Below are 22,267 nucleotides of genomic sequence, written 5' to 3' on the forward strand. Positions count from 1 at the left end.
TTAACACCTTCATCAATGAGAATCTTGGTACCATTGTGATTGGATCATACCTTCTTACACCTGTCAGTTTCAGCTAACACCTAACTGAACAAGTTCAATGGAACCATTGTGATTGGATGTCTGTGACTGTACTACCATCAAGAGTTTAAATACCGGGGAATTCCCTACCAGTCATTTGAACTGAAGAAGCCACTCGGATGAGTGGTGAAACGTTTTCAAGAAAAAACTCAGAAAAGTCCAGTTGTTTTAGACTTAATTCTTCTAGATACTGTATATATTATAAGGAACTCCTCGGGGGCTTATAATATCCCTATATATTACAATAGGGGGTACTTTATTCACTATATATTATAAGGAACTCCTCGGGGGCTTATAATATCCCTATATATTACAATAGGGGGTACTTTATTCACTATATATTATAAGGAACCCCTTGGGGGCTTATAATATCCCTATATTTTACAATAGGGGGTACTTTATTCACTATATATTATAAGGAACTCCTCTGTGACTTATAATATCCCTATATGTTACAATAGGGGGCACTTTATTCACTATATATTATAAGGAACTCCTCAGGGCTTATAATATCCCTATATTTTACAACAGGGGGCACATTACTCACTATATATTTGCACATCAGGTTAATTGTTGTCTCTCTGTAAAGGATCAGTAACAGATGAATCCTATTGGTGCTACAAGAATGCCACCCAGTGGGAATATACAATGAGAAAGACCCTCAGGCCTCGGGCTACACTTTCTGGGCTCTGGGCAATATTTCAGTTGCCAACTTGCTCCATTGCTCGGCAATGTGCTCATTTGCTGAAGGAAACTGGTCACTTTAATGGAAGAATGAGATGGTCTTTAGTAGAATTCATGGATAATTCGATGGTGGCCAGATTGTGACTCGCCTTGTGTCTCATGTTGGGCAGAGAAAGGACAACAATAAGTCAATCTCATTCTTGACAATAACTGGGCCAGGATGGAGGTCTTGGGGTAGGTAATGGCAGGTGGTCATTTGCCAGTTGTCCAGTATAGTAACAGGCAGCCCGGAGAACATGGCCCTCATTACCAGGTCAAACTGAAGGGACAGCCAATCACTGCCGTAGGTGTACTTGTATCCCGTGTTACCAGACTTGATGAAGACCTTGGTTAACGGGCTGCGCTTCATTAGCCGGAGGACAGAGTTGCGAATGTTGCGGAGCCTGTGTACATAGACTTTCAATGGGTTTAAGACAGTATGGGCCAAGCAGTTTATGACAACCACCAGCCTTTCCCCACTCAACCGGTCCAATTCATTTGCTACAAAAGGGAGGTGTTGTTCATCACCAGTTGCCAAGGTTAGTGCCGTCAGATGCCCTTGCCACTGCACCATAAACTTGTGCTCTGTGTCTACAGCCACACGTGGCCCCGCCAGGACCCCTGGGAGCTGCACAGAGAGGTTTATTTCCACAAGAGCTGAAATGACATCAAAAGGGGGAAAATTCAGTTGGGGGCCAAATTATTTTATATAAAAGGGAGGAGATGCTGGAATTGGGGTGGAGGTGGGAGATACAGTACAACACAAGGGGCCACACCCAGTGCAGTAATAATTACATGTTAATTTCCCATTATGTTTGTGGTGTCATTTATGCTTTAGAGCAAAGAGGGGTCTACTCCAGCCATTAACATGATTAGCACTCACATGGTATGTACTCATTCAGATATTCCCACCACTGATGAGTTGTTGAGTCTCCAAACAAGTAGAGGGCCTTGCCAGCCAGGCACTGTGTAACCGCAGATGGACTGGGGAAAGCTCGGTTCTTGCAGGCGCGGGACTCCCAGAAGTCCTGGTAATAGAACCCAGAAGGGTCCAGGATCGGAAGGCCAGGAGAACAAACGCTTCTATTATCTGAAGGGGAAACAAGAACTTTATAAACCCATCAACCTTTCCAGCTTCAGGTCTGCATGGCTCTGCATGGAACCCTATTAGCCTTGTAAGGGGCAGGTATACCTTCATAAATGGATTTTATCTAAATAGTCACTAGGTGGGCAGATTGTGTGGAGCTCACTGTAGATGATGAGGGATAGATGTAGGCCAGTAGCCATCAGGGAACCAAGGACTAGGACTACGTAGGTCCTGTGCTTGAATAAAGTGTACCTTGTGCCTAAAACCTGGCAGCTGTAGAGCAGCAGGATAAGGCAATGAGGCCAAGTAGCCTGGGAATCCTGTAATGGCAATGCTGTCCAACTTCTGTGGTAAAGAGGGCCGGAATTTTTCTGGCCTACATGGCGGAGGGCTGATAATGGAAGCCAGTGTTGACCACTCCCCTTTTTTTTAAACACACCCACTTGAAACCACACCCGTATTATCACATGACCGTACCCATATTAAAGGTGGTAGTACAGCGCCTTATGCTGCCTGTGTGTGCCATACTCTGCCTGCCCTATGCTGCATGTGTGTGCCATACTCTGCCTGCCCTATGCTGCCTGTGTGTACCATACTCTGCCTGCCTTATGTCGGATTTTCAGATAAGATAATTATTAATTACAAGAATATTCTGATTTGTTAATGATAACATGTGATTATTTTACCTAATAGAATATATATTCATGAATGATATTATGCTTTTTGATGAATCATATAGGAATAAATAATGAATGTTATTTTGTTTAGTTGATCAGAAACATATGTGTTGAAAAGGAGGTTTGTATCGGATTACTAGCCCAGATGTATAACCTTTGTGTTAAAGCAAATATCATAGGTTATATAATCCTTGGTGTCTAGGTGAACAAGATGAGAACACCTTGAAGGATCTTACAAACTCTCCACAATATAGAGCACACCTGTTGAGAGGGTAATAATTAATCAAGGACAGAGCAATTTTGAATGGCTAGTGTGTTCACAAGTATATTGTATGTGTACTAAGGTATTAAGTAGTTACACAGCATTGTTCTAGTCTGGAGCAATGTCAACAATAGTGTGTAACATCGAATTAAGGAAGGTCAAAAGTTATTTTATATTTTCTGAATATTTTCAGGCCACAATATTGAGGAAACAGTGACATCCACAGATAGTGGAGGACATTACTGGTCCAGAGGTCACTGTAACAAATATTTAAATCAACTGGTGATAGTTTAACTTAAAGACTGCCCTTTGATGCCAGTTGGTTAGTTGATAAATCCCAGAGGTGGAGTTTTAGATAGAGATGAGGGATAAGTTAGGAGACAGGAGGACTAGAAAGGACGAAGAAAGAGAAAAAAAAAAGGAGGATCTAAAAGAAAGAACCTGAAAAAGAAAATCTAAGGGGATCTAAAAACTGGAAGAGGAAGGAGAAACTACTCTCGACTATAAGAAAACTCTACTCTGGTAAATATACATTTTGTTATACTTTTTCTCGATTAAGTTGTATGCTTGGATATTTATTATTCCTATGTGTATTATAGTCTTACCCTAAACATTGACTTTCCCAGAGTTGCAAACTGAGTTGCTGTTTAATTTGGGTCCATTTTATTTTTCATTAGTATAGATATATGATATCCAAGTTAACAATCTAATGGGGAAATAAGAACATTTAAAGATAGAATTCCTTAAGACCTCAAAATCAATCATTTACCCTTCCTTTGATTCAACATATTTAATTACCTTGTTATTAAGTATTGAAAGTGAACGTACATATATTATCTTGTGGATGCTTGCCATTTATTGAATTATGTCTATTGGTCAATGTTCATTTTGATTAATTATTAGATAGATATCAGGGAGTGTTAAGTAATAATTTCATTTTTGTCATATTCGTATTTAAATAAATTAATCATTTTATGAAATAATTGTCATGATTTTTCACCTTTGTACCAATTGATTGGGAAAGCCCGATATCGAATTCAGAGTTGGGCATATATTATTTAAGACTCCTCCTGTGTTACTAATAAGGAGACTTAAATTTTTTTATCTCATATTAAAATTAGAAATGTATCTAATTTTATTAAATATACGCAGAATTAGCCCGACACCTATGCTGCCTGTGTGTGCCATACTCTGCCTTCCCTACCCTGCCTGTGTGTGCCATACTCTGCCTGCCCTACCCTGCCTGTGTGTGCCATACTCTGCCTGCCCTATGCTGCCTGTGTGTGTGCCATACTCTGCCTGCCCTATGTTGTGTGTGTGTGCCATACTCTGCCTGCCCTATGCTGTGTGTGTGCCATACTCTGACTGCCCTATGCTGCCTGTGTGTGCCATACTCTGCCTGCCCTATGCTGCCTGTGTGTGTACCATACTCTGCCTGCCCTATGCTGTGTGTGTGTGCCATACTCTGCCTGCCGTATGCTGTGTGTGTGTGCCATACTCTGCCTGCCCTATGCTGCCTGTGTGTGTACCATACTCTGCCTGCCCTATGCTGTGTGTGTGTGCCATACTCTGCCTGCCGTATGCTGTGTGTGTGTGCCATACTCTGCCTGCCCTATGCTGCCTGTGTGTTCCATACTCTACCTGCCCTATGCTGCCTGTGTGTTTGGCACACACAGGCAGCATAGGGCAGGCAGAGTATGGCACACACAGGCAGCTTACAGTGACACAATGCTGGCACTGCTCCTACAGTCTGCACAATAACTATATATCACAAAACTTTGTAATTGCAGTACCACCTCAGTAACTGTTCTTATTATAGTGTGCAGGGTTTATTTTTGGGTTTCTTCTGCTCCTACAGTCTGAGGTGTGAACAGGGGAACAATATGGGTAATTACAGTCTGAGTCTGGGGTGTGAACACTGCAGAAATGAACAATACAGGTATTAAAAGGTGGAACAGTACAGGGGGTTACATGTTTAAACTATACAGGGGGTTACAGCCTGAATCTGAGGTGGGAACCATGCAGGGGCAGTTAGTCTCAGTACTGATACCATTTAATGCTTACACAAAGGTAACTACTGATACTGGAGAAATGTAGGTTATTAAAGCTCTTACTGAAATTATCTGCAAATCCAAGGGGCTGTTTAGTCTAATGGCTCAACTACAAGAGTGTTTCCTGCTACTCGGCACTAATTCATTTCATTAGAACCTACCATTAAGTTGCGGGGTATTGGGGCTCAGCACAGTACTGGCCCAGGGTAGAAAGGAACTGACTATATAACCTTCTATAAGTAACATTCTGTATGGCCTGTGTATGAGAGACTCTATAGGATTCCCACCCTTGTCCATTAGGATTAGGGCACCAACATTCTCCTAATTCACTTCCAGTTTTTCCAATAGAATCAATAGTTTTTTAATCTGACCCATTAGCTAATAAATACCATTATCTGAAACCACTCACCCCGTAAGGGAGAAGACACACAGAGCTACAAGTAGCAGCTACTTGTCACGGCTACTGAAACAGACAATGCTGATCATTTACTCATAATTATCTCTACGTGTGTTTAGCAGAGGCAATTCTCAGTATTGTCTATGGCAGGGGGTTTCTGGGGTTCAGTAGCCATGACAAGTAGCTGCTACTTAGTAGCTCTGTGTGTCTGCACCCTGGCATCCCCCATCCTGCACCTTGTCTGGGAGGAGGAGCAAAACCCACTTACCTGTTCTGTTGTCTGAAGGCAGGACTTGGAATGGGTCAACTTTGGATTGAATAAGTTTCTCCTTTACAGACCTGGGGATCCATAAAGGGACAGAATACAGAGTTAGGCACCATCAGGGCCACAAACGCACTCACACCCATAAACTTGCATTAGCACCGGGTATTCTACTGGGTCTGGGCAAGTTATTGCTTTCAGTGGCCCAGTCATTCATTTAATTTATTTGCAAATGTGAGTGCTATGGGGCCCTATGGGTGCCAGCTCTATATGGGGCAGTGGTGAGTAGAAAAAGCCAGAAACAAATAAAATTTGTTTTTTTTCCTATTATATAAACTCAATATGGAATTAATTCAAATTAAACGCAACCTTTGTTGTATTTATAAAATATCACAATAATGCTTGAATTGTTCGTATGAAAATTTTGAGTTTACATTTGAAAATCCAGATTTTTCAGAGCCAAAAGTATCATTAAAACTTGAAAAATTCGAGTTTAAATGGAGGTTCATTCCATGAATCCTCTTTACTTTTCCCAAACAGAAAGTGCTCCAGCAGCCATTTTAGGAGCATTGGCGCTCATTCTTGGAAAACAAAAATGTGTTTAAGTTTCACTTCCCCTTGAAAATGTGTGGAATAGAAAATGATAAGGGATTAAATTCCCCTTGAAACTGGGTGAAACAGGAAACAATGAGGGGATTGACTACTCCTTGAAACTGAGTGAAACAGAAAATAATTAGGGGATTGACTTCTCCTTAAAACTGAGTGAAACAGAAAATAATTAGGGGATTGACTTCTCCTTGAAACTGAGTAAAAAAGAAATAATAAGGGGATTGACTTCTCCTTGAAACTGAGTGAAACAGAAAATAAGGGGATTGACTTCTCCTTGAAACTGAGTAAAACAGAAATAATAAGGGGATTGACTTCTCCTTGAAACTAAGTGAAACAGAAAATAATTTGGGGATTGACTTCCCCTTGAAACAGAGTGAAACAGAAATAATAAGGGGATTGACTTCTCCTTGAAACTGAGTGAAACAGAAAATAATAAGGGGATTGACTTCTCCTTGAAACTAAGTGAAACAGAAAATAATTTGGGGATTGACTTCTCCTTGAAACTGAGTAAAACAGAAATAATAAGGGGATTGACTTCTCCTTGAAACAGAGTGAAACAGAAATAATAAGGGGATTGACTTCTCCTTGAAACAGAGTGAAACAGAAAATAATAAGGGGATTGACTTCTCCTTGAAACAGAGTGAAACAGAAAATAATAAAGGGATTGACTTCTCCTTGAAACAGAGTGAAACAGAAATAATAAGGGGATTGACTTCTCCTTAAAACAGAGTGAAACAGAAATAATAAGGGGATTGACTTCTCCTTAAAACAGAGTGAAACAGAAATAATAAGGGGATTGACTTATCCTTGAAACAGAGTGAAACAGAAATAATAAGGGGATTGACTTCTCCTTGAAACAGAGTGAAACAGAAAATAATAAAGGGATTGACTTCTCCTTGAAACAGAGTGAAACAGAAAATTATAAAGGGATTGACTTCTCCTTGAAACAGAGTGAAACATAAATAATAAGGGGATTGACTTCTCCTTGAAACAGAGTGAAACAGGAAATAATAAGGGGATTGACTTCTCCTTGAAACTGAGTGAAACAGAAAATAAGAAAGGGATTGACTTCTCCTTGAAACAGAGTGAAACAGAAAATAATAAGGGGATTGACTTCTCCTTGAAACAGAGTGAAACAGAAAATAATAAGGGGATTGACTTCTCCTTGAAACTGAGTGAAACAGAAATAATAAGGGGATTGGCTTCTCCTTGAAACAGAGTGAAACAGAAAATAATAAGGGGATTGACTTCTCCTTGAAACTGAGTGAAACAGAAAATAATAAGGGGATTGACTTCTCCTTGAAACTGAGTGAAACAGAAAATAATAAGGGTATTGACTTCTCCTTGAAACTGAGTGAAACAGAAATAATAAGGGGATTGACTTCTCCTTGAAACAGAGTGAAACAGAAAATAATAAGGGGATTGACTTCTCCTTGAAACTGAGTGAAACAGAAAATAATAAGGGGATTGACTTCTCCTTTAAACTGAGTGAAACAGAAAATAATAAGGGGATTGACTTCTCATTGAAACAGAAAATAATAAGGGGATTGACTTCTCCTTAAAACAGAGTAAAACAGAAAATAATAAGGGGATTGACTTCTCCTTGAAACAGAAAATAATAAGGGGATTGACTTCTCCTTGAAACAGAGTGAAACAGAAATAATAAGGGGATTGACTTCTCCTTGAAACAGAAAATAATAAGGGGATTGACTTCTCCTTGAAACAGAGTGAAACAGAAAATAATAAGGGGATTGACTTCTCCTTGAAACTGAGTGAAACAGAAAATAATAAGGGGATTGACTTCTCCTTTAAACTGAGTGAAACAGAAAATAATAAGGGGATTGACTTCTCATTGAAACAGAAAATAATAAGGGGATTGACTTCTCCTTAAAACAGAGTAAAACAGAAAATAATAAGGGGATTGACTTCTCCTTGAAACAGAAAATAATAAGGGGATTGACTTCTCCTTGAAACAGAGTGAAACAGAAATAATAAGGGGATTGACTTCTCCTTGAAACAGAAAATAATAAGGGGATTGACTTCTCCTTGAAACAGAGTGAAACAGAAATAATAAGGGGATTGACTTCTCCTTGAAATTGAGTGAAACAGAAAATAATAAGGGGATTGACTTCTCCTTGAAACAGAAAATAATAAGGGGATTGACTTCTCCTTGAAACAGAGTGAAACAGAAATAATAAGGGGATTGACTTCTCCTTGAAACAGAAAATAATAAGGGGATTGACTTCTCCTTGAAACAGAGTGAAACAGAAATAATAAGGGGATTGACTTCTCCTTGAAACAGAGGGAAACAGAAATAATAAAGGGATTGACTTCTCCTTTAAACTGAGTGAAACAGAAAAAATAAGGGGTTTGACCTCTCCTTGAAACTGAGTGAAACAGAAAATAATAAGGGGATTGACTTCTCCTTGAAACAGAGTGAAACAGAAAGTAATAAGGGGATTGACTTCTCCTTGAAACAGAGTGAAACAGAAAATAATAAGGGGATTGACTTCTCCTTGAAACTGAGTGAAACAGAAAATAATAAGGGGATTGACTTCTCCTTGAAACTGAGTGAAACAGAAATACTAAGGGGATTGACTTCTTCGTGAAACTGAGTGAAACAGAAATAATAAGGGGATTGACTTCTCCTTGAAACAAAAAATAATAAGGGGATTGACGTCTCCTTGAAACTGAGTGAAACAGAAAATAATAAGGGGATTGACTTCTCCTTGAAACAGAGAGAAACAGAAATAATAAGGGGATTGACTTCTCCTTGAAACTTAGTGAAACAGAAAATAATAAGGGGATTGACTTCTCCTTGAAACATAGTGAAACAGAAAATAATAAGGGGATTGACTTCTCCTTGAAACTGAGTGAAACCGAAAATAATAAGGGGATTGACTTCTCCTTGAAACAGAGTGAAACAGAAATTAATAAGGGGATTGACTTCTCCTTGAAACAGAGTGAAACAGAAATAATAAGGGGATTGACTACTCCTTGAAACTGAGTGAAACAGAAAATAATAAGGGGATTGACTTCTCCTTTAAACAGAGTGAAACAGAAAATAATAAGGGGATTGACTTCTCCTTGAAACAGAGTGAAACAGAAATAATAAGGGGATTGACTTCTCCTTGAAACTGAGTGAAAAAGAAAATAATAAGGGGATTGACTTCTCCTTGAAACAGAGTGAAACAGAAATAATAAGGGGATTGACTTCTCCTTGAAACTGAGTAAAAAAGAAATAATAAGGGGATTGACTTCTCCTTGAAACTGAGTGAAACAGAAAATAAGGGGATTGACTTCTCCTTGAAACTGAGTAAAACAGAAATAATAAGGGGATTGACTTCTCCTTGAAACTAAGTGAAACAGAAAATAATTTGGGGATTGACTTCCCCTTGAAACAGAGTGAAACAGAAATAATAAGGGGATTGACTTCTCCTTGAAACTGAGTGAAACAGAAAATAATAAGGGGATTGACTTCTCCTTGAAACTAAGTGAAACAGAAAATAATTTGGGGATTGACTTCTCCTTGAAACTGAGTAAAACAGAAATGATAAGGGGATTGACTTCTCCTTGAAACAGAGTGAAACAGAAATAATAAGGGGATTGACTTCTCCTTGAAACAGAGTGAAACAGAAAATAATAAGGGGATTGACTTCTCCTTGAAACAGAGTGAAACAGAAAATAATAAAGGGATTGACTTCTCCTTGAAACAGAGTGAAACAGAAATAATAAGGGGATTGACTTATCCTTGAAACAGAGTGAAACAGAAATAATAAGGGGATTGACTTCTCCTTGAAACAGAGTGAAACAGAAAATAATAAAGGGATTGACTTCTCCTTGAAACAGAGTGAAACAGAAAATTATAAAGGGATTGACTTCTCCTTGAAACAGAGTGAAACATAAATAATAAGGGGATTGACTTCTCCTTGAAACAGAGTGAAACAGGAAATAAGAAAGGGATTGACTTCTCCTTGAAACAGAGTGAAACAGAAAATAATAAGGGGATTGACTTCTCCTTGAAACAGAGTGAAACAGAAAATAATAAGGGGATTGACTTCTCCTTGAAACTGAGTGAAACAGAAATAATAAGGGGATTGGCTTCTCCTTGAAACAGAGTGAAACAGAAAATAAGAAAGGGATTGACTTCTCCTTGAAACAGAGTGAAACAGAAAATAATAAGGGGATTGACTTCTCCTTGAAACAGAGTGAAACAGAAAATAATAAGGGGATTGACTTCTCCTTGAAACTGAGTGAAACAGAAATAATAAGGGGATTGGCTTCTCCTTGAAACAGAGTGAAACAGAAAATAATAAGGGGATTGACTTCTCCTTGAAACTGAGTGAAACAGAAAATAATAAGGGGATTGACTTCTCCTTGAAACTGAGTGAAACAGAAAATAATAAGGGTATTGACTTCTCCTTGAAACTGAGTGAAACAGAAATAATAAGGGGATTGACTTCTCCTTGAAACAGAGTGAAACAGAAAATAATAAGGGGATTGACTTCTCCTTGAAACTGAGTGAAACAGAAAATAATAAGGGGATTGACTTCTCCTTTAAACTGAGTGAAACAGAAAATAATAAGGGGATTGACTTCTCATTGAAACAGAAAATAATAAGGGGATTGACTTCTCCTTAAAACAGAGTAAAACAGAAAATAATAAGGGGATTGACTTCTCCTTGAAACAGAAAATAATAAGGGGATTGACTTCTCCTTGAAACAGAGTGAAACAGAAATAATAAGGGGATTGACTTCTCCTTGAAACAGAAAATAATAAGGGGATTGACTTCTCCTTGAAACAGAGTGAAACAGAAAATAATAAGGGGATTGACTTCTCCTTGAAACTGAGTGAAACAGAAAATAATAAGGGGATTGACTTCTCCTTTAAACTGAGTGAAACAGAAAATAATAAGGGGATTGACTTCTCATTGAAACAGAAAATAATAAGGGGATTGACTTCTCCTTAAAACAGAGTAAAACAGAAAATAATAAGGGGATTGACTTCTCCTTGAAACAGAAAATAATAAGGGGATTGACTTCTCCTTGAAACAGAGTGAAACAGAAATAATAAGGGGATTGACTTCTCCTTGAAACAGAAAATAATAAGGGGATTGACTTCTCCTTGAAACAGAGTGAAACAGAAATAATAAGGGGATTGACTTCTCCTTGAAATTGAGTGAAACAGAAAATAATAAGGGGATTGACTTCTCCTTGAAACAGAAAATAATAAGGGGATTGACTTCTCCTTGAAACAGAGTGAAACAGAAATAATAAGGGGATTGACTTCTCCTTGAAACAGAAAATAATAAGGGGATTGACTTCTCCTTGAAACAGAGTGAAACAGAAATAATAAGGGGATTGACTTCTCCTTGAAACAGAGGGAAACAGAAATAATAAAGGGATTGACTTCTCCTTTAAACTGAGTGAAACAGAAAAAATAAGGGGTTTGACTTCTACTTGAAACTGAGTGAAACAGAAAATAATAAGGGGATTGACTTCTCCTTGAAACAGAGTGAAACAGAAAGTAATAAGGGGATTGACTTCTCCTTGAAACAGAGTGAAACAGAAAATAATAAGGGGATTGACTTCTCCTTGAAACTGAGTGAAACAGAAAATAATAAGGGGATTGACTTCTCCTTGAAACTGAGTGAAACAGAAATACTAAGGGGATTGACTTCTTCGTGAAACTGAGTGAAACAGAAATAATAAGGGGATTGACTTCTCCTTGAAACAAAAAATAATAAGGGGATTGACGTCTCCTTGAAACTGAGTGAAACAGAAAATAATAAGGGGATTGACTTCTCCTTGAAACAGAGAGAAACAGAAATAATAAGGGGATTGACTTCTCCTTGAAACTTAGTGAAACAGAAAATAATAAGGGGATTGACTTCTCCTTGAAACATAGTGAAACAGAAAATAATAAGGGGATTGACTTCTCCTTGAAACTGAGTGAAACAGAAAATAATAAGGGGATTGACTTCTCCTTGAAACAGAGTGAAACAGAAATAATAAGGGGATTGACTTCTCCTTGAAACAGAGTGAAACAGAAAATAATAAGGGGATTGACTTCTCCTTGAAACAGAGAGAAACAGAAATAATAAGGGGATTGACTTCTCCTTGAAACTTAGTGAAACAGAAAATAATAAGGGGATTGACTTCTCCTTGAAACATAGTGAAACAGAAAATAATAAGGGGATTGACTTCTCCTTGAAACTGAGTGAAACAGAAAATAATAAGGGGATTGACTTCTCCTTGAAACAGAGTGAAACAGAAATAATAAGGGGATTGACTTCTCCTTGAAACAGAGTGAAACAGAAATAATAAGGGGATTGACTACTCCTTGAAACTGAGTGAAACAGAAAATAATAAGGGGATTGACTTCTCCTTTAAACAGAGTGAAACAGAAAATAATAAGGGGATTGACTTCTCCTTGAAACAGAGTGAAACAGAAATAATAAGGGGATTGACTTCTCCTTGAAACTGAGTGAAACAGAAAATAATAAGGGGATTGACTTCTCCTTGAAACAGAGTGAAACAGAAATAATAAGGGGATTGACTACTCCTTCAAACATAGTGAAACAGAAAATAATAAGGGGATTGACTTCTCCTTGAAACAGAGTGAAACAGAAATAATAAGGGGATTGACTACTCCTTCAAACATAGTGAAACAGAAAATAATAAGGGGATTGACTTCTCCTTGAAACTGAGTGAAACAGAAATAATAAGGGGATTGACTTCTCCTTGAAACTGAGTGAAACAGAAAATAATAAAGGGATTGACTTCTCCTTGAAATTGAGTGAAACAGAAAATAATAAGGGGTTTGACTTCTCCTTGAAACTGAGTGAAACTTTAAATAATAAGGGGATTGACTTCTCCTTGAAACTGAGTGAAACAGAAAATAATAAGGGGATTGACTTCTCCTTGAAACTGAGTGAAACAGAAAATAATAAAGGGATTGACTTCTCCTTGAAATTGAGTGAAACAGAAAATAATAAGGGGATTGACTTCTCCTTGAAACTGAGTGAAACAGAAAACAATAAAGGGATTGACTTCTCCTTGAAATTGAGTGAAACAGAAAATAATAAGGGGATTGACTTCTCCTTGAAACTGAGTGAAACAGAAAATAATAAGGGGATTGACTTCTCCTTGAAACAGAGTGAAACAGAAAATAATAAAGGGATTGACTTCTCCTTGAAACTGAGTGAAACAGAAAATAATAAGGGGATTGACTTCTCCTTGAAACTGAGTGAAACAGAAAACAATAAAGGGATTGACTTCTCCTTGAAATTGAGTGAAACAGAAAATAATAAGGGGATTGACTTCTCCTTGAAACTGAGTGAAACAGAAAACAATAAAGGGATTGACTTCTCCTTGAAATTGAGTGAAACAGAAAATAATAAGGGGATTGACTTCTCCTTGAAACAGAGTGAAACAGAAAATAATAAGGGGATTGACTTCTCCTTGAAACTGAGTGAAACAGAAAATAATAAGGGGATTGACTTCTCCTTGAAACAGAGTGAAACAGAAAATAATAAAGGGATTGACTTCTCCTTGAAACTGAGTGAAACAGAAAATAATAAAGGGATTGACTTCTCCTTGAAACTGAGTGAAACAGATAATAATAAAGGGATTGACTTCTCCTTGAACATGTACCAAGGCCAGACTGTCACTGACTATTCTATTCCTCTACTACTCTGAGCCTCCATGGGACTCTATGGTACTTGACAGATCAAATCTTTTTTTGACAAGAAAAAAGTTAACTAAACATTATTTTCAAAAAATCTCAAAAACAGAACTAGAAGTAAAAATCTACTTTTTCCCCTAGTTGTTACATAGACCTTAGGCACGTTGCTGCCCAGATACAGCTTTATACAGGTTATTGGTCCTTCCCCTAAATACGTCCCACAGAGGGGTATCAATTTGGCTACTCTGGGGCCAGAGGGGCTGTAACCTGCTCTCTAGGTTGGGCCGGTGTGGGGCTGTTTGGGCCTCTCATTGCCTGAATGTGACTCCAGACCCGGCTGCAATGGGGAAACCTACGTATGTATGAGCCGTTCTTCCTCCGCACTGAGGGTGTGGTTACTGGATCCTCGTAACCCCCCTTTGAACCCGTTGCAGGGATTTTGGGTCTGACGCTTGCAGTACCATCTCTCCCCACTGTCTGGGTCATGGAATTTACACACGTTGGGTCCAGCCTGGGGCCACTCGTGACACTCCATTGATTCTGTAGTTTCACCAATAGTCCCAAAGAACGAGATCTGTTTCGTTAAGAAAAGAAATTATCAAAAGTAAAAAACTTTGGGCCTAAAGCTTTGAACTATTCTAGTGGGTAAAATCACATAAATAGGGGGATATGGTTTGTAAGAAAATATGTAGGTGGGGGAGAATAGGGTAAGAATGCTAATTGGCTAGGGGGTGAGTGGGTGGAACGGAGTTTGTGATTGGGGGAGAGATGGGACAGTGTGTGGGGGATGTGGGTAAGGACATTGATTAAAGGGTGGATTCACCTTTACATTGACTTTTAGTATGTTATAGAGTTCTATTCCTAGCAACTTTGCAATTGGTCTTCATTATTTTTATTATAGTTTTCCATTTTTTTTTCCTCACCCAGCTTTCAAATGGGGGTTACTGACCCCATCAGCCAAAATCTGTTGATTTGTGATCTTCCAATTTTATTATTATTGTTACTTTTTATTACTTATCTTTCTCTTCATTCCCTCCCCTATTCATATTTCAGTCTCTCATTTAAACCACTGCCTGGTTGCTAAGGTAAACAAGATCCTAGCAACTAGATAGCGGCTGACATTCCAAACTGGAAAGCCGATGAACAAAAAGCTAAATAACTGAAAGACACAAAAAGAAAATGAAGACCAATTGCAAATTGTCTCAGAATATCAATGTCTATGTCATACTAGAAATAAATTTATTGGCGAATAACCCCCGTGTGTTTGGTTTTACAGACTGGAGATACGTTGGAACTCTAGGATTAACCTTATCAAGATGTGTTTTTCTCATGTTTCTATGGACGGCTATGGCCTCACAGGAATGGACAAGCCTTATGGAGATCTCCACTTGCCCCGGCCAGAGCAGCAGGAAGGAGGCCGTGTAGGTGCCGTTCCTATGGTCTGTGACTGAGCCGGTTACTCCTGCTTTCAGCGTTGGGGAGTGCAGTTTGGCCTGAAAGTAATCCCCTCCGTAGGCTTTTGGTCGGCCCCCGTGGTCCCGCGCTGTGATGAGAACTTCTACATATTCTCCAACATAATAGGCGCCACGTGGGAACAACAGCTGGAACTCTGTGGTCAATGGACTGGTGGAGAATTTATACTCTGTGGGGCCCGGAGGCGCCGGCCACTCAATCACCTTCATCAGGGTCTGAACTTCTTGCTCCGCTGCGGTGGGATAAGAAGATCCAGTGCCTTGGGTGGTGTTTGGGGTCTGAGGTTCTTTCTCCAGTTCTGTAGAAGAAACCTGATTGCTTTGGACCCAAAAATACCCTTTGGGGGCCGGAGGAGAAAACATCTCCAAAGGGTTGGTCCACAGACCCCTATAGATGTACTGGAATAGAGATGGAGCACAAACAATCGCTGTTGGATAATTAGATACTAGGAACCCACATGTAGTTAATGTAAATCCCGCCCCCTCCTATTGCCCCTTTTGCCCATGTCTGTCCCACATTACTGATATGTTTTGCCCCATCTCCTTTATATCTACTTCATAACCAATTATCTGCTCTTGAGTTGATCTGTTTGGCTGACACTCTTTTAGCCTGATGTAGAGAGTCATATTCTGATACAATTTGCAGTTGGTCTTTATTTTTTATTATTTGCATTTTTATAATTATTTGGCTTTTTGTCCAGCAGCTCTCTGGTTTGAAATTTCAGCCGCTGTCTGGTTGCTAGGGTTCAGTTTAACCTAGCAACCAGGCAGTGCTTTGAAAGAGAGACTGGAAAATAAATAGAAGAGGGGCTAAATAGAGAGATAAAAAAGATATGAAACTGGAGCCTCACAGAGCAATAGGTTTTGGCTGCCGGGGTCAGTGACCCCCATTTGAAAGCTGCAAAGAGTCAGAAGAAGAAGGCGAATAATTCAAAAACTATAAAAAATGAAGACCAATTGAAAAGCTGCTGATAATAGGCCATTCTATAACCTACTAAAAGTTAACCTGAAGATGAACCACCAACCAACCAGATGGTAACATAGTAAGTTTGATTTAAAAAAGACGTACATCCAAGCAGATAGCTGCTTTACAAAAAGTGCAACAAAGCTACACATCATAAAAATGAAGACCAATTGCAAATTGATCAGAATATGACTCTTTACATCATGCTAAAAGTTAATGTAAAGGTGAACATCCCATTTAAGTTAGCAGGAGTTGGTGTCGGCGCCCCCTGTAGGGCAGTTGGTTACACACAGACAGAGAGGCCAATATATCACACTGATACTTACCCCAAATACAAAGAATAAGCAGCAGGCAAATATAGAGGAAATATGGGGCCTTCCTCCTATTCCCAACATGGCCGACACCCCGGGGATAAAGCGCCAGTGTCTCTTCTCATGCAGGGCGGGCCGGCTCCTGGGTAGTGCGGCTACCAGCCTGAAATGGAATATTAAAGGGGCATCTCACAGCAATGCACTGGCTTTCTACAACCAGGGGGCGGACCCTCACAGTGGAGGGGGAGGGGGTACATATCTGTGATATGGTGCAATAAATTAGAAATAATGGGTGCCATGCCAGCAGTATTGCCCTGACATTGTAAAGGGTTAAACCTGGCAGCATTTGGCTTTTTGCCCACAAAAGGCCCTTAATTAATTAAATATGCAACGAGGGACTGTGGGAAGGTGACAAACCTATCTGGGGCATCAGACAATGTGGAGTCATATTGGGCAGGGAAGTTGGGGGCCATTGGTTCCTTTGATCTGTTGATAAAGAGAGGCAATTGTGGACCTAAAGAACAGCAGGGGGCGCAGCTATGAGAAAATATGAATTATAGAAAGGGATCCATATCTCCTTGGCTTTAGGGGTCACATCCCCATAAATCACATATTGGTTATGGGGGGCTCCATGCTCCCCAATGGTACCAAACAGGGACTGCCTATACCCACCAGTTAGGGGGGGATAGTTTCTGGGGGGCTGGGACAGGAGACACCCCTCATGTTTGGTATCATTCTGATCCCCCACATAAGGGTTAAAACAAGCCCCTATTTTCATAATAATATTGGGTACCGGCAAGTGCCAGTATTATATGACAAGAAACTGGCATGTGAAGTGCAGCTCTGTACAGGGGGGGTCATGTGACAAGTTTCTGGCCACTCCCTCCTCATGTATACGGTAATGAGGGAGGGGCCCAGCGGGGGATAAAAAGCCTACAGGCCCAGGTATTCTTTAGCTCATTCTGACGTTCCACTCAATTGGGGGGGGTCAGGATTTCCAAACTCTTACCTCCAGGAGGACACTTGGAAATTCCTTACTCGGTAACGTACATAGAGTTTCTCTTTGTTTTATTCCCTTTAATTTACTGTTTGTGTGTATATGTCTCTTTTTGTAATATCTGTGTAAATGCACTGTTTGCCCCTGTAATATTAAATATAAATTATAATAAGTTCTGTCCTTTGGCTCTAAGACTCACGTACCTGGTATAAATGGCCTAGAATGTTATAACCTCATGTCTGTAACTGTGGAGGGCAAGTTGTGTAAATGCTAATTAACTAGTTGACTGCTAGCAGGAGAGTGGGTTTGACTGTAATTTAACCCTTTGGCTGCTAGAGTGCTGGTTGAATTAGTAGAAGCTAACCCTGACTACAGTGAGAGTGTATGATACATGTGTATTGGGGAATAGTACCTGCTGTAGGGAGCAGGGAGATATTCACATTAGGTTTCCATCACCTGTTAATGATAGATGGGGGCAGCGAATAGTTATTTGGGGTGTCGGTGTGTTTGGGGGTGTCTGAGTGTAACCCCTTGTTGCCCTGTCCATGTCATACACATCTGAGAATGGCGTGTTCCTGACAATTGGTGGCAGCTGTGGGATATTTTTTATTTTTTAATTAGAACATTAGTGCTTGGATTAAGTGTTTAACCCTCGCACTAAGGGACTGTAAATCCTTGAGAGGAATATTCAGTCCTGAAGGACAAACACAGTGCAGATTTTTTTAAGACATACCTACAAACAGTTCCCTTCTTGTTTTTCTTTCCTATCTTTTATTTGGCAATTGTCCCCTGAGATGGCACCCTACAGGGGCAGAGCAAGGAATGGCTGGCTAGGCTCTGTGAGCAGAGAGGGATTGCTGTGGCAGACCAGACCAAGGATTGGCTTATTGCAACTCTGATCAAAAGTGACCAGGAATCCGGTACTGACCAGGAGGGCCAAAGAAGGGACATTGCCATTGGGCAACACCACTCTGAGGACAGCAGCAGCGCCAGTTCCCAGAGGGGTACAGCAGCATCTCTGCAGCTTATTCTGCAACACCAGCAGGCAGAGGCAGCAACAGCAGAACCCCAAGCAGAGATGGAGGTACAACAGCTTGTTCTGGACCGTGAGCCCACAACGGCAGATCAAACAGCGCAGAATGCAGACACACATAGTCCTAATAGGTTGCCATACAGGAAGGGACCTTCTCTACAGGGATCACCAAGCAGGAAGGAGCATCACACAGGGGGTACAGAACCTCATGCCCAGTCTGGTGCAAGTCCTTTGTTTGGGGGAGCTAGTGCCAACAAAGATCCTGGAGCTTCCTGCAGATGTTTTACCTGCAACCAGGTGGGCCATGTGAGGGTCACCTGCCCAGAACAGAAGGAACCAAGCCCCCCTGTACAGCCTGTGGTAATGTTTGTGTCTGTTAAAACAGAGAATCTATCTCACCATATGCAATCGGGGATTGTGGGGGCAAAGGGACTCAGGAACTAAAAGACTCAGGGGCTAATTTTTCTCTGGTGCAGCCAGAGATTATCAACACTGGGGACATTATTCCTGGGAAGACTTTGTCCATAAAGGGGGTGGGTGGGGACCACCTAAAGATGCCTGTGGCCAAGGTTTACTTGGATTGGGGTGTGGGGAGAGGTCTAAGGGAAGTGGGGGTAACCAATGAAATTCCTTTCAATGTATTGTTGGGGAATGATTTGGGGAATATGTTCTCTGCTTTTGTGCCCAATGACCAGGTCTCTCTGGGTCCAGCCGCGCTGGAGTGTGACCCCCCACCTCAATCAGTAACTGCCACCGGTAAGGTACAAAGAGATAGCTGGGAGGGCGGACTGGGAGAGAGTGTCAGACAGTGCCTGAACCAGCAGTGTCCCAAAGCGGGGGTAAGGAGGGAGAGGGGGAGGAGAGGTTTCCCCTAGGAGTCTCCCTGGTGCAGACAGGTAGGTTACCTGAAGTGAGGGATAAACAACGTGGGATCCCTGATCCTGTACCCAAACTGCCTGGGGTCTTGAGTGGGGGTCAGCAGATAGGCCAATCTCAGGAGTCAGTGCAGGAGTGTGGGGGACAGGTGGGTAGGACTCAGAGTAGGGTCCCAGTAGGTAGTGCCACTCAGACTGGGGTCAGAGTTACCAAAGAGCTGTAACATGGGAACCCAGCAAGAATCCAGAAAGAACATGTTAGTTTCCCTTTAATGCTCCCTGTAGCAGCGGCGGCTGAGATCCAAATGAAAGACATTTTTTTATAAAACCAGATACAAATGGACAAGAGGATCAGGAATCATATTGTTATAGTCGCACGTGGGTAGGGAACCCCCAAACACTCACCTGGAGGCTGAACGAGCTGAAATCTCTATTGTCCCTTCAGCAGACTGATCCGTGATTCCTCCTCTGCCCTCAGAACCCTTTGGGTGTCCCCAGAATCCTCCCTCGACCCAAATGATTCAATAATTCCTCCTCTGAGATGATTAATGACTCACTTTACTGTAAGATTCTTCCTTTGATCCTGCTGCCTTAGCTGCGAGAGGGAACCTACCTGCCAGGATGGTGTTTCCATGGGGTGGGGACTTAGCTGCAAGTTTGGGCAGACTGCCACGGTATTTCAATATTTATTCTCAGTCCAACCCAGGTTTAATGGTAGATTGAAGTCTTACTAAGGTTCCCGGGTGCACCCTAATTCTTGGTCTGGTCTGTTTTTGGCTACTTTAACCACTGCCTACCCTCCCCATTGGACTTCTGCCCTATCTGCCTGTTCCCCAGTGCCAGCTTCCTTATTGGCCCTTACTGACACTTATGGGAGCTTAATGCACTGATTGGGAGAATGGGGTGCACCTGAAGGCCAATGAGTATGATATCTGGGTTATATTATTATTATTAACATTTATTTATAAAGCGCCAACATATTCCACAGCTTTATTTATTTATTTATATAGATATATTTAAGCAGCACTTTACAGAGATTAAACCTAATTCACATCACTTTCTGTCCCAGAGGAGCTTACAATCTAAAGTCACATTTATACACACATTTTATCAGGAGCCAATTAAGCTGATCACTTACTGATAATTGCCCCTTACGTGAGTTTGAGCAGAGGCAATTCTCCGTAGTGTCTATGGCAGGGGGTTTTCTGGCATTTTGTAGCCGCAACTCAACCGCTCCGTGGGGAACCATGACCAAAGGATAAAATTTCAGGCGTGGAAACAATAACATGTATGGAGATAGATTTACACATAGATATTGTTTTATGGACTTGTTTGCTTTCCATCGTCTGACCATTGTTACCTTTACAAGCCCAGTAACACCAGGAAATATTAAATATCTGTTTGCATGTACAAGTTACAAGTTAGTTGGGAACTGGAATTTCCACATTATTGTTTGAAATCCTGACAAATACAAATTAAATGCATGACAAATTATTAACTACAGGTCTTCCTGAGGGGAATTACACAGCGGCTAAAGGTTGGCACCATTCAGTAGAGCGGGGGGCACTCACAACCTAGACTCCTACTCAGGGCCGAGCCAAGGTATTTTGGCACCCTAGGCAAGGGCTTCAATCAGCGCCCCCCCCCCATTACAATTTCACACCTTACCATTATATGGTTTCAAATTTTTTTTTTAACTCTTTTTTTTTTTTTCCAGCATTTTAGATAATTTAATTGGTAGCAATACAATGAATGGTTGATGGTTGACATACAGTTAAGGGGGGGGGGTCACTATATATAAATATATAAGGGGGGGCAGTAATGAAATAGAGAAAGTACAGGGAAGAGCGACTAAGCTGATAAAGGGAATGGGCTCAGTTATGGGGAAAGGCTGGCCCAGTTGGGATTGGTTACACTGGGGAAGGGGCAGTTAAGGGGGGGGGGTCACTATATATAAATATATAAGGGGGGGCAGTAATGAAATAGAGAAAGTACAGGGAAGAGTGACTAAGCTGATAAAGGGAATGGGCTCAGTTATGGGGAAAGGCTGGCCCAGTTGGGATTGGTTACACTGGGGGGGGGGGGCAGTTAAGGGGGGGTCACTATATATAAATATATAAGGGGGGGCAGTAATGAAATAGAGAAAGTACAGGGAAGAGCGACTAAGCTGATAAAGGGAATGGGCTCAGTTATGGGGAAAGGCTGGCCCAGTTGGGATTGGTTACACTGGGGGGGGGGGCAGTTAAGGGGGGGTCACTATATATAAATATATAAGGGGGGGCAGTAATGAAATAGAGAAAGTACAGGGAAGAGCGACTAAGCTGATAAAGGGAATGGGCTCAGTTATGGGGAAAGGCTGGCCCAGTTGGGATTGGTTACACTGGGGGGGGGGGCAGTTATGGGGGGGTCACTATATATAAATATATAAGGGGGGGGGCAGTAATGAAATAGAGAAAGTACAGGGAAGAGCGACTAAGCTGATAAAGGGAATGGGCTCAGTTATGGGGAAAGGCTGGCCCAGTTGGGATTGGTTACACTGGGGAAGGGGCAGTTACAGGGGGGGTCACTATATATAAATATATAAGGGGGGGCAGTAATGAAATAGAGAAAGTACAGGGAAGAGCGACTAAGCTGATAAAGGGAATGGGCTCAGTTATGGGGAAAGGCAGGCCCAGTTGGGATTGGTTACACTGGGGGGGGGGGCAGTTAAGGGGGGGGTCACTATATATAAATATATAAGGGGGGGCAGTAATGAAATAGAGAAAGTACAGGGAAGAGCGACT

The 22,267-nt window shown here is 40.9% G+C and overlaps 1 protein-coding gene and 1 pseudogene across 1 annotated transcript; one reads left to right on the forward strand and one right to left on the reverse strand.

Moving 5' to 3' along the window:
- Window positions 1–561: 561 nt before the first annotated feature.
- Window positions 562–19,995, reverse strand: LOC116411728 (NXPE family member 3-like). Its single transcript, XM_031904557.1, has 7 exons — window positions 19,890–19,995; window positions 16,595–16,742; window positions 15,140–15,703; window positions 14,189–14,406; window positions 5,544–5,614; window positions 1,685–1,891; window positions 562–1,458 (listed from the first exon to the last, which is right to left on the reverse strand). The coding sequence occupies exons 2-7, from the start codon at window positions 16,661–16,663 to the stop codon at window positions 920–922; spliced, it is 1,668 nt and encodes a 555-aa protein (XP_031760417.1). The 5' UTR covers window positions 16,664–16,742; window positions 19,890–19,995; the 3' UTR covers window positions 562–919.
- On the forward strand, window positions 18,300–19,894 carry LOC116411729 (annotated as a pseudogene).
- Window positions 19,996–22,267: the final 2,272 nt, after the last annotated feature.

This window comes from Xenopus tropicalis, chromosome 6, assembly GCF_000004195.4.
Source record: "Xenopus tropicalis strain Nigerian chromosome 6, UCB_Xtro_10.0, whole genome shotgun sequence".
NCBI lineage: Eukaryota > Metazoa > Chordata > Amphibia > Anura > Pipidae > Xenopus > Xenopus tropicalis.

What these genes read in the sequence shown, in the direction of transcription:
- LOC116411728 (XM_031904557.1), bottom strand. Translation starts at nt 16,663, where the DNA reads ATGTTGGGAATAGGAGGAAGGCCCCATATTTCCTCTATATTTGCCTGC. An exon ending in GAAAAACACATCTTGATAAG is followed by an intron (nt 14,407 to 15,139) that starts GTTAATCCTAGA and finishes TTAACGAAACAG; the next exon opens with ATCTCGTTCTTTGGGACTAT. An exon ending in GCCTTCAGACAACAGAACAG is followed by an intron (nt 1,892 to 5,543) that starts GTAAGTGGGTTT and finishes TTTCCCCTTCAG; the next exon opens with ATAATAGAAGCGTTTGTTCT.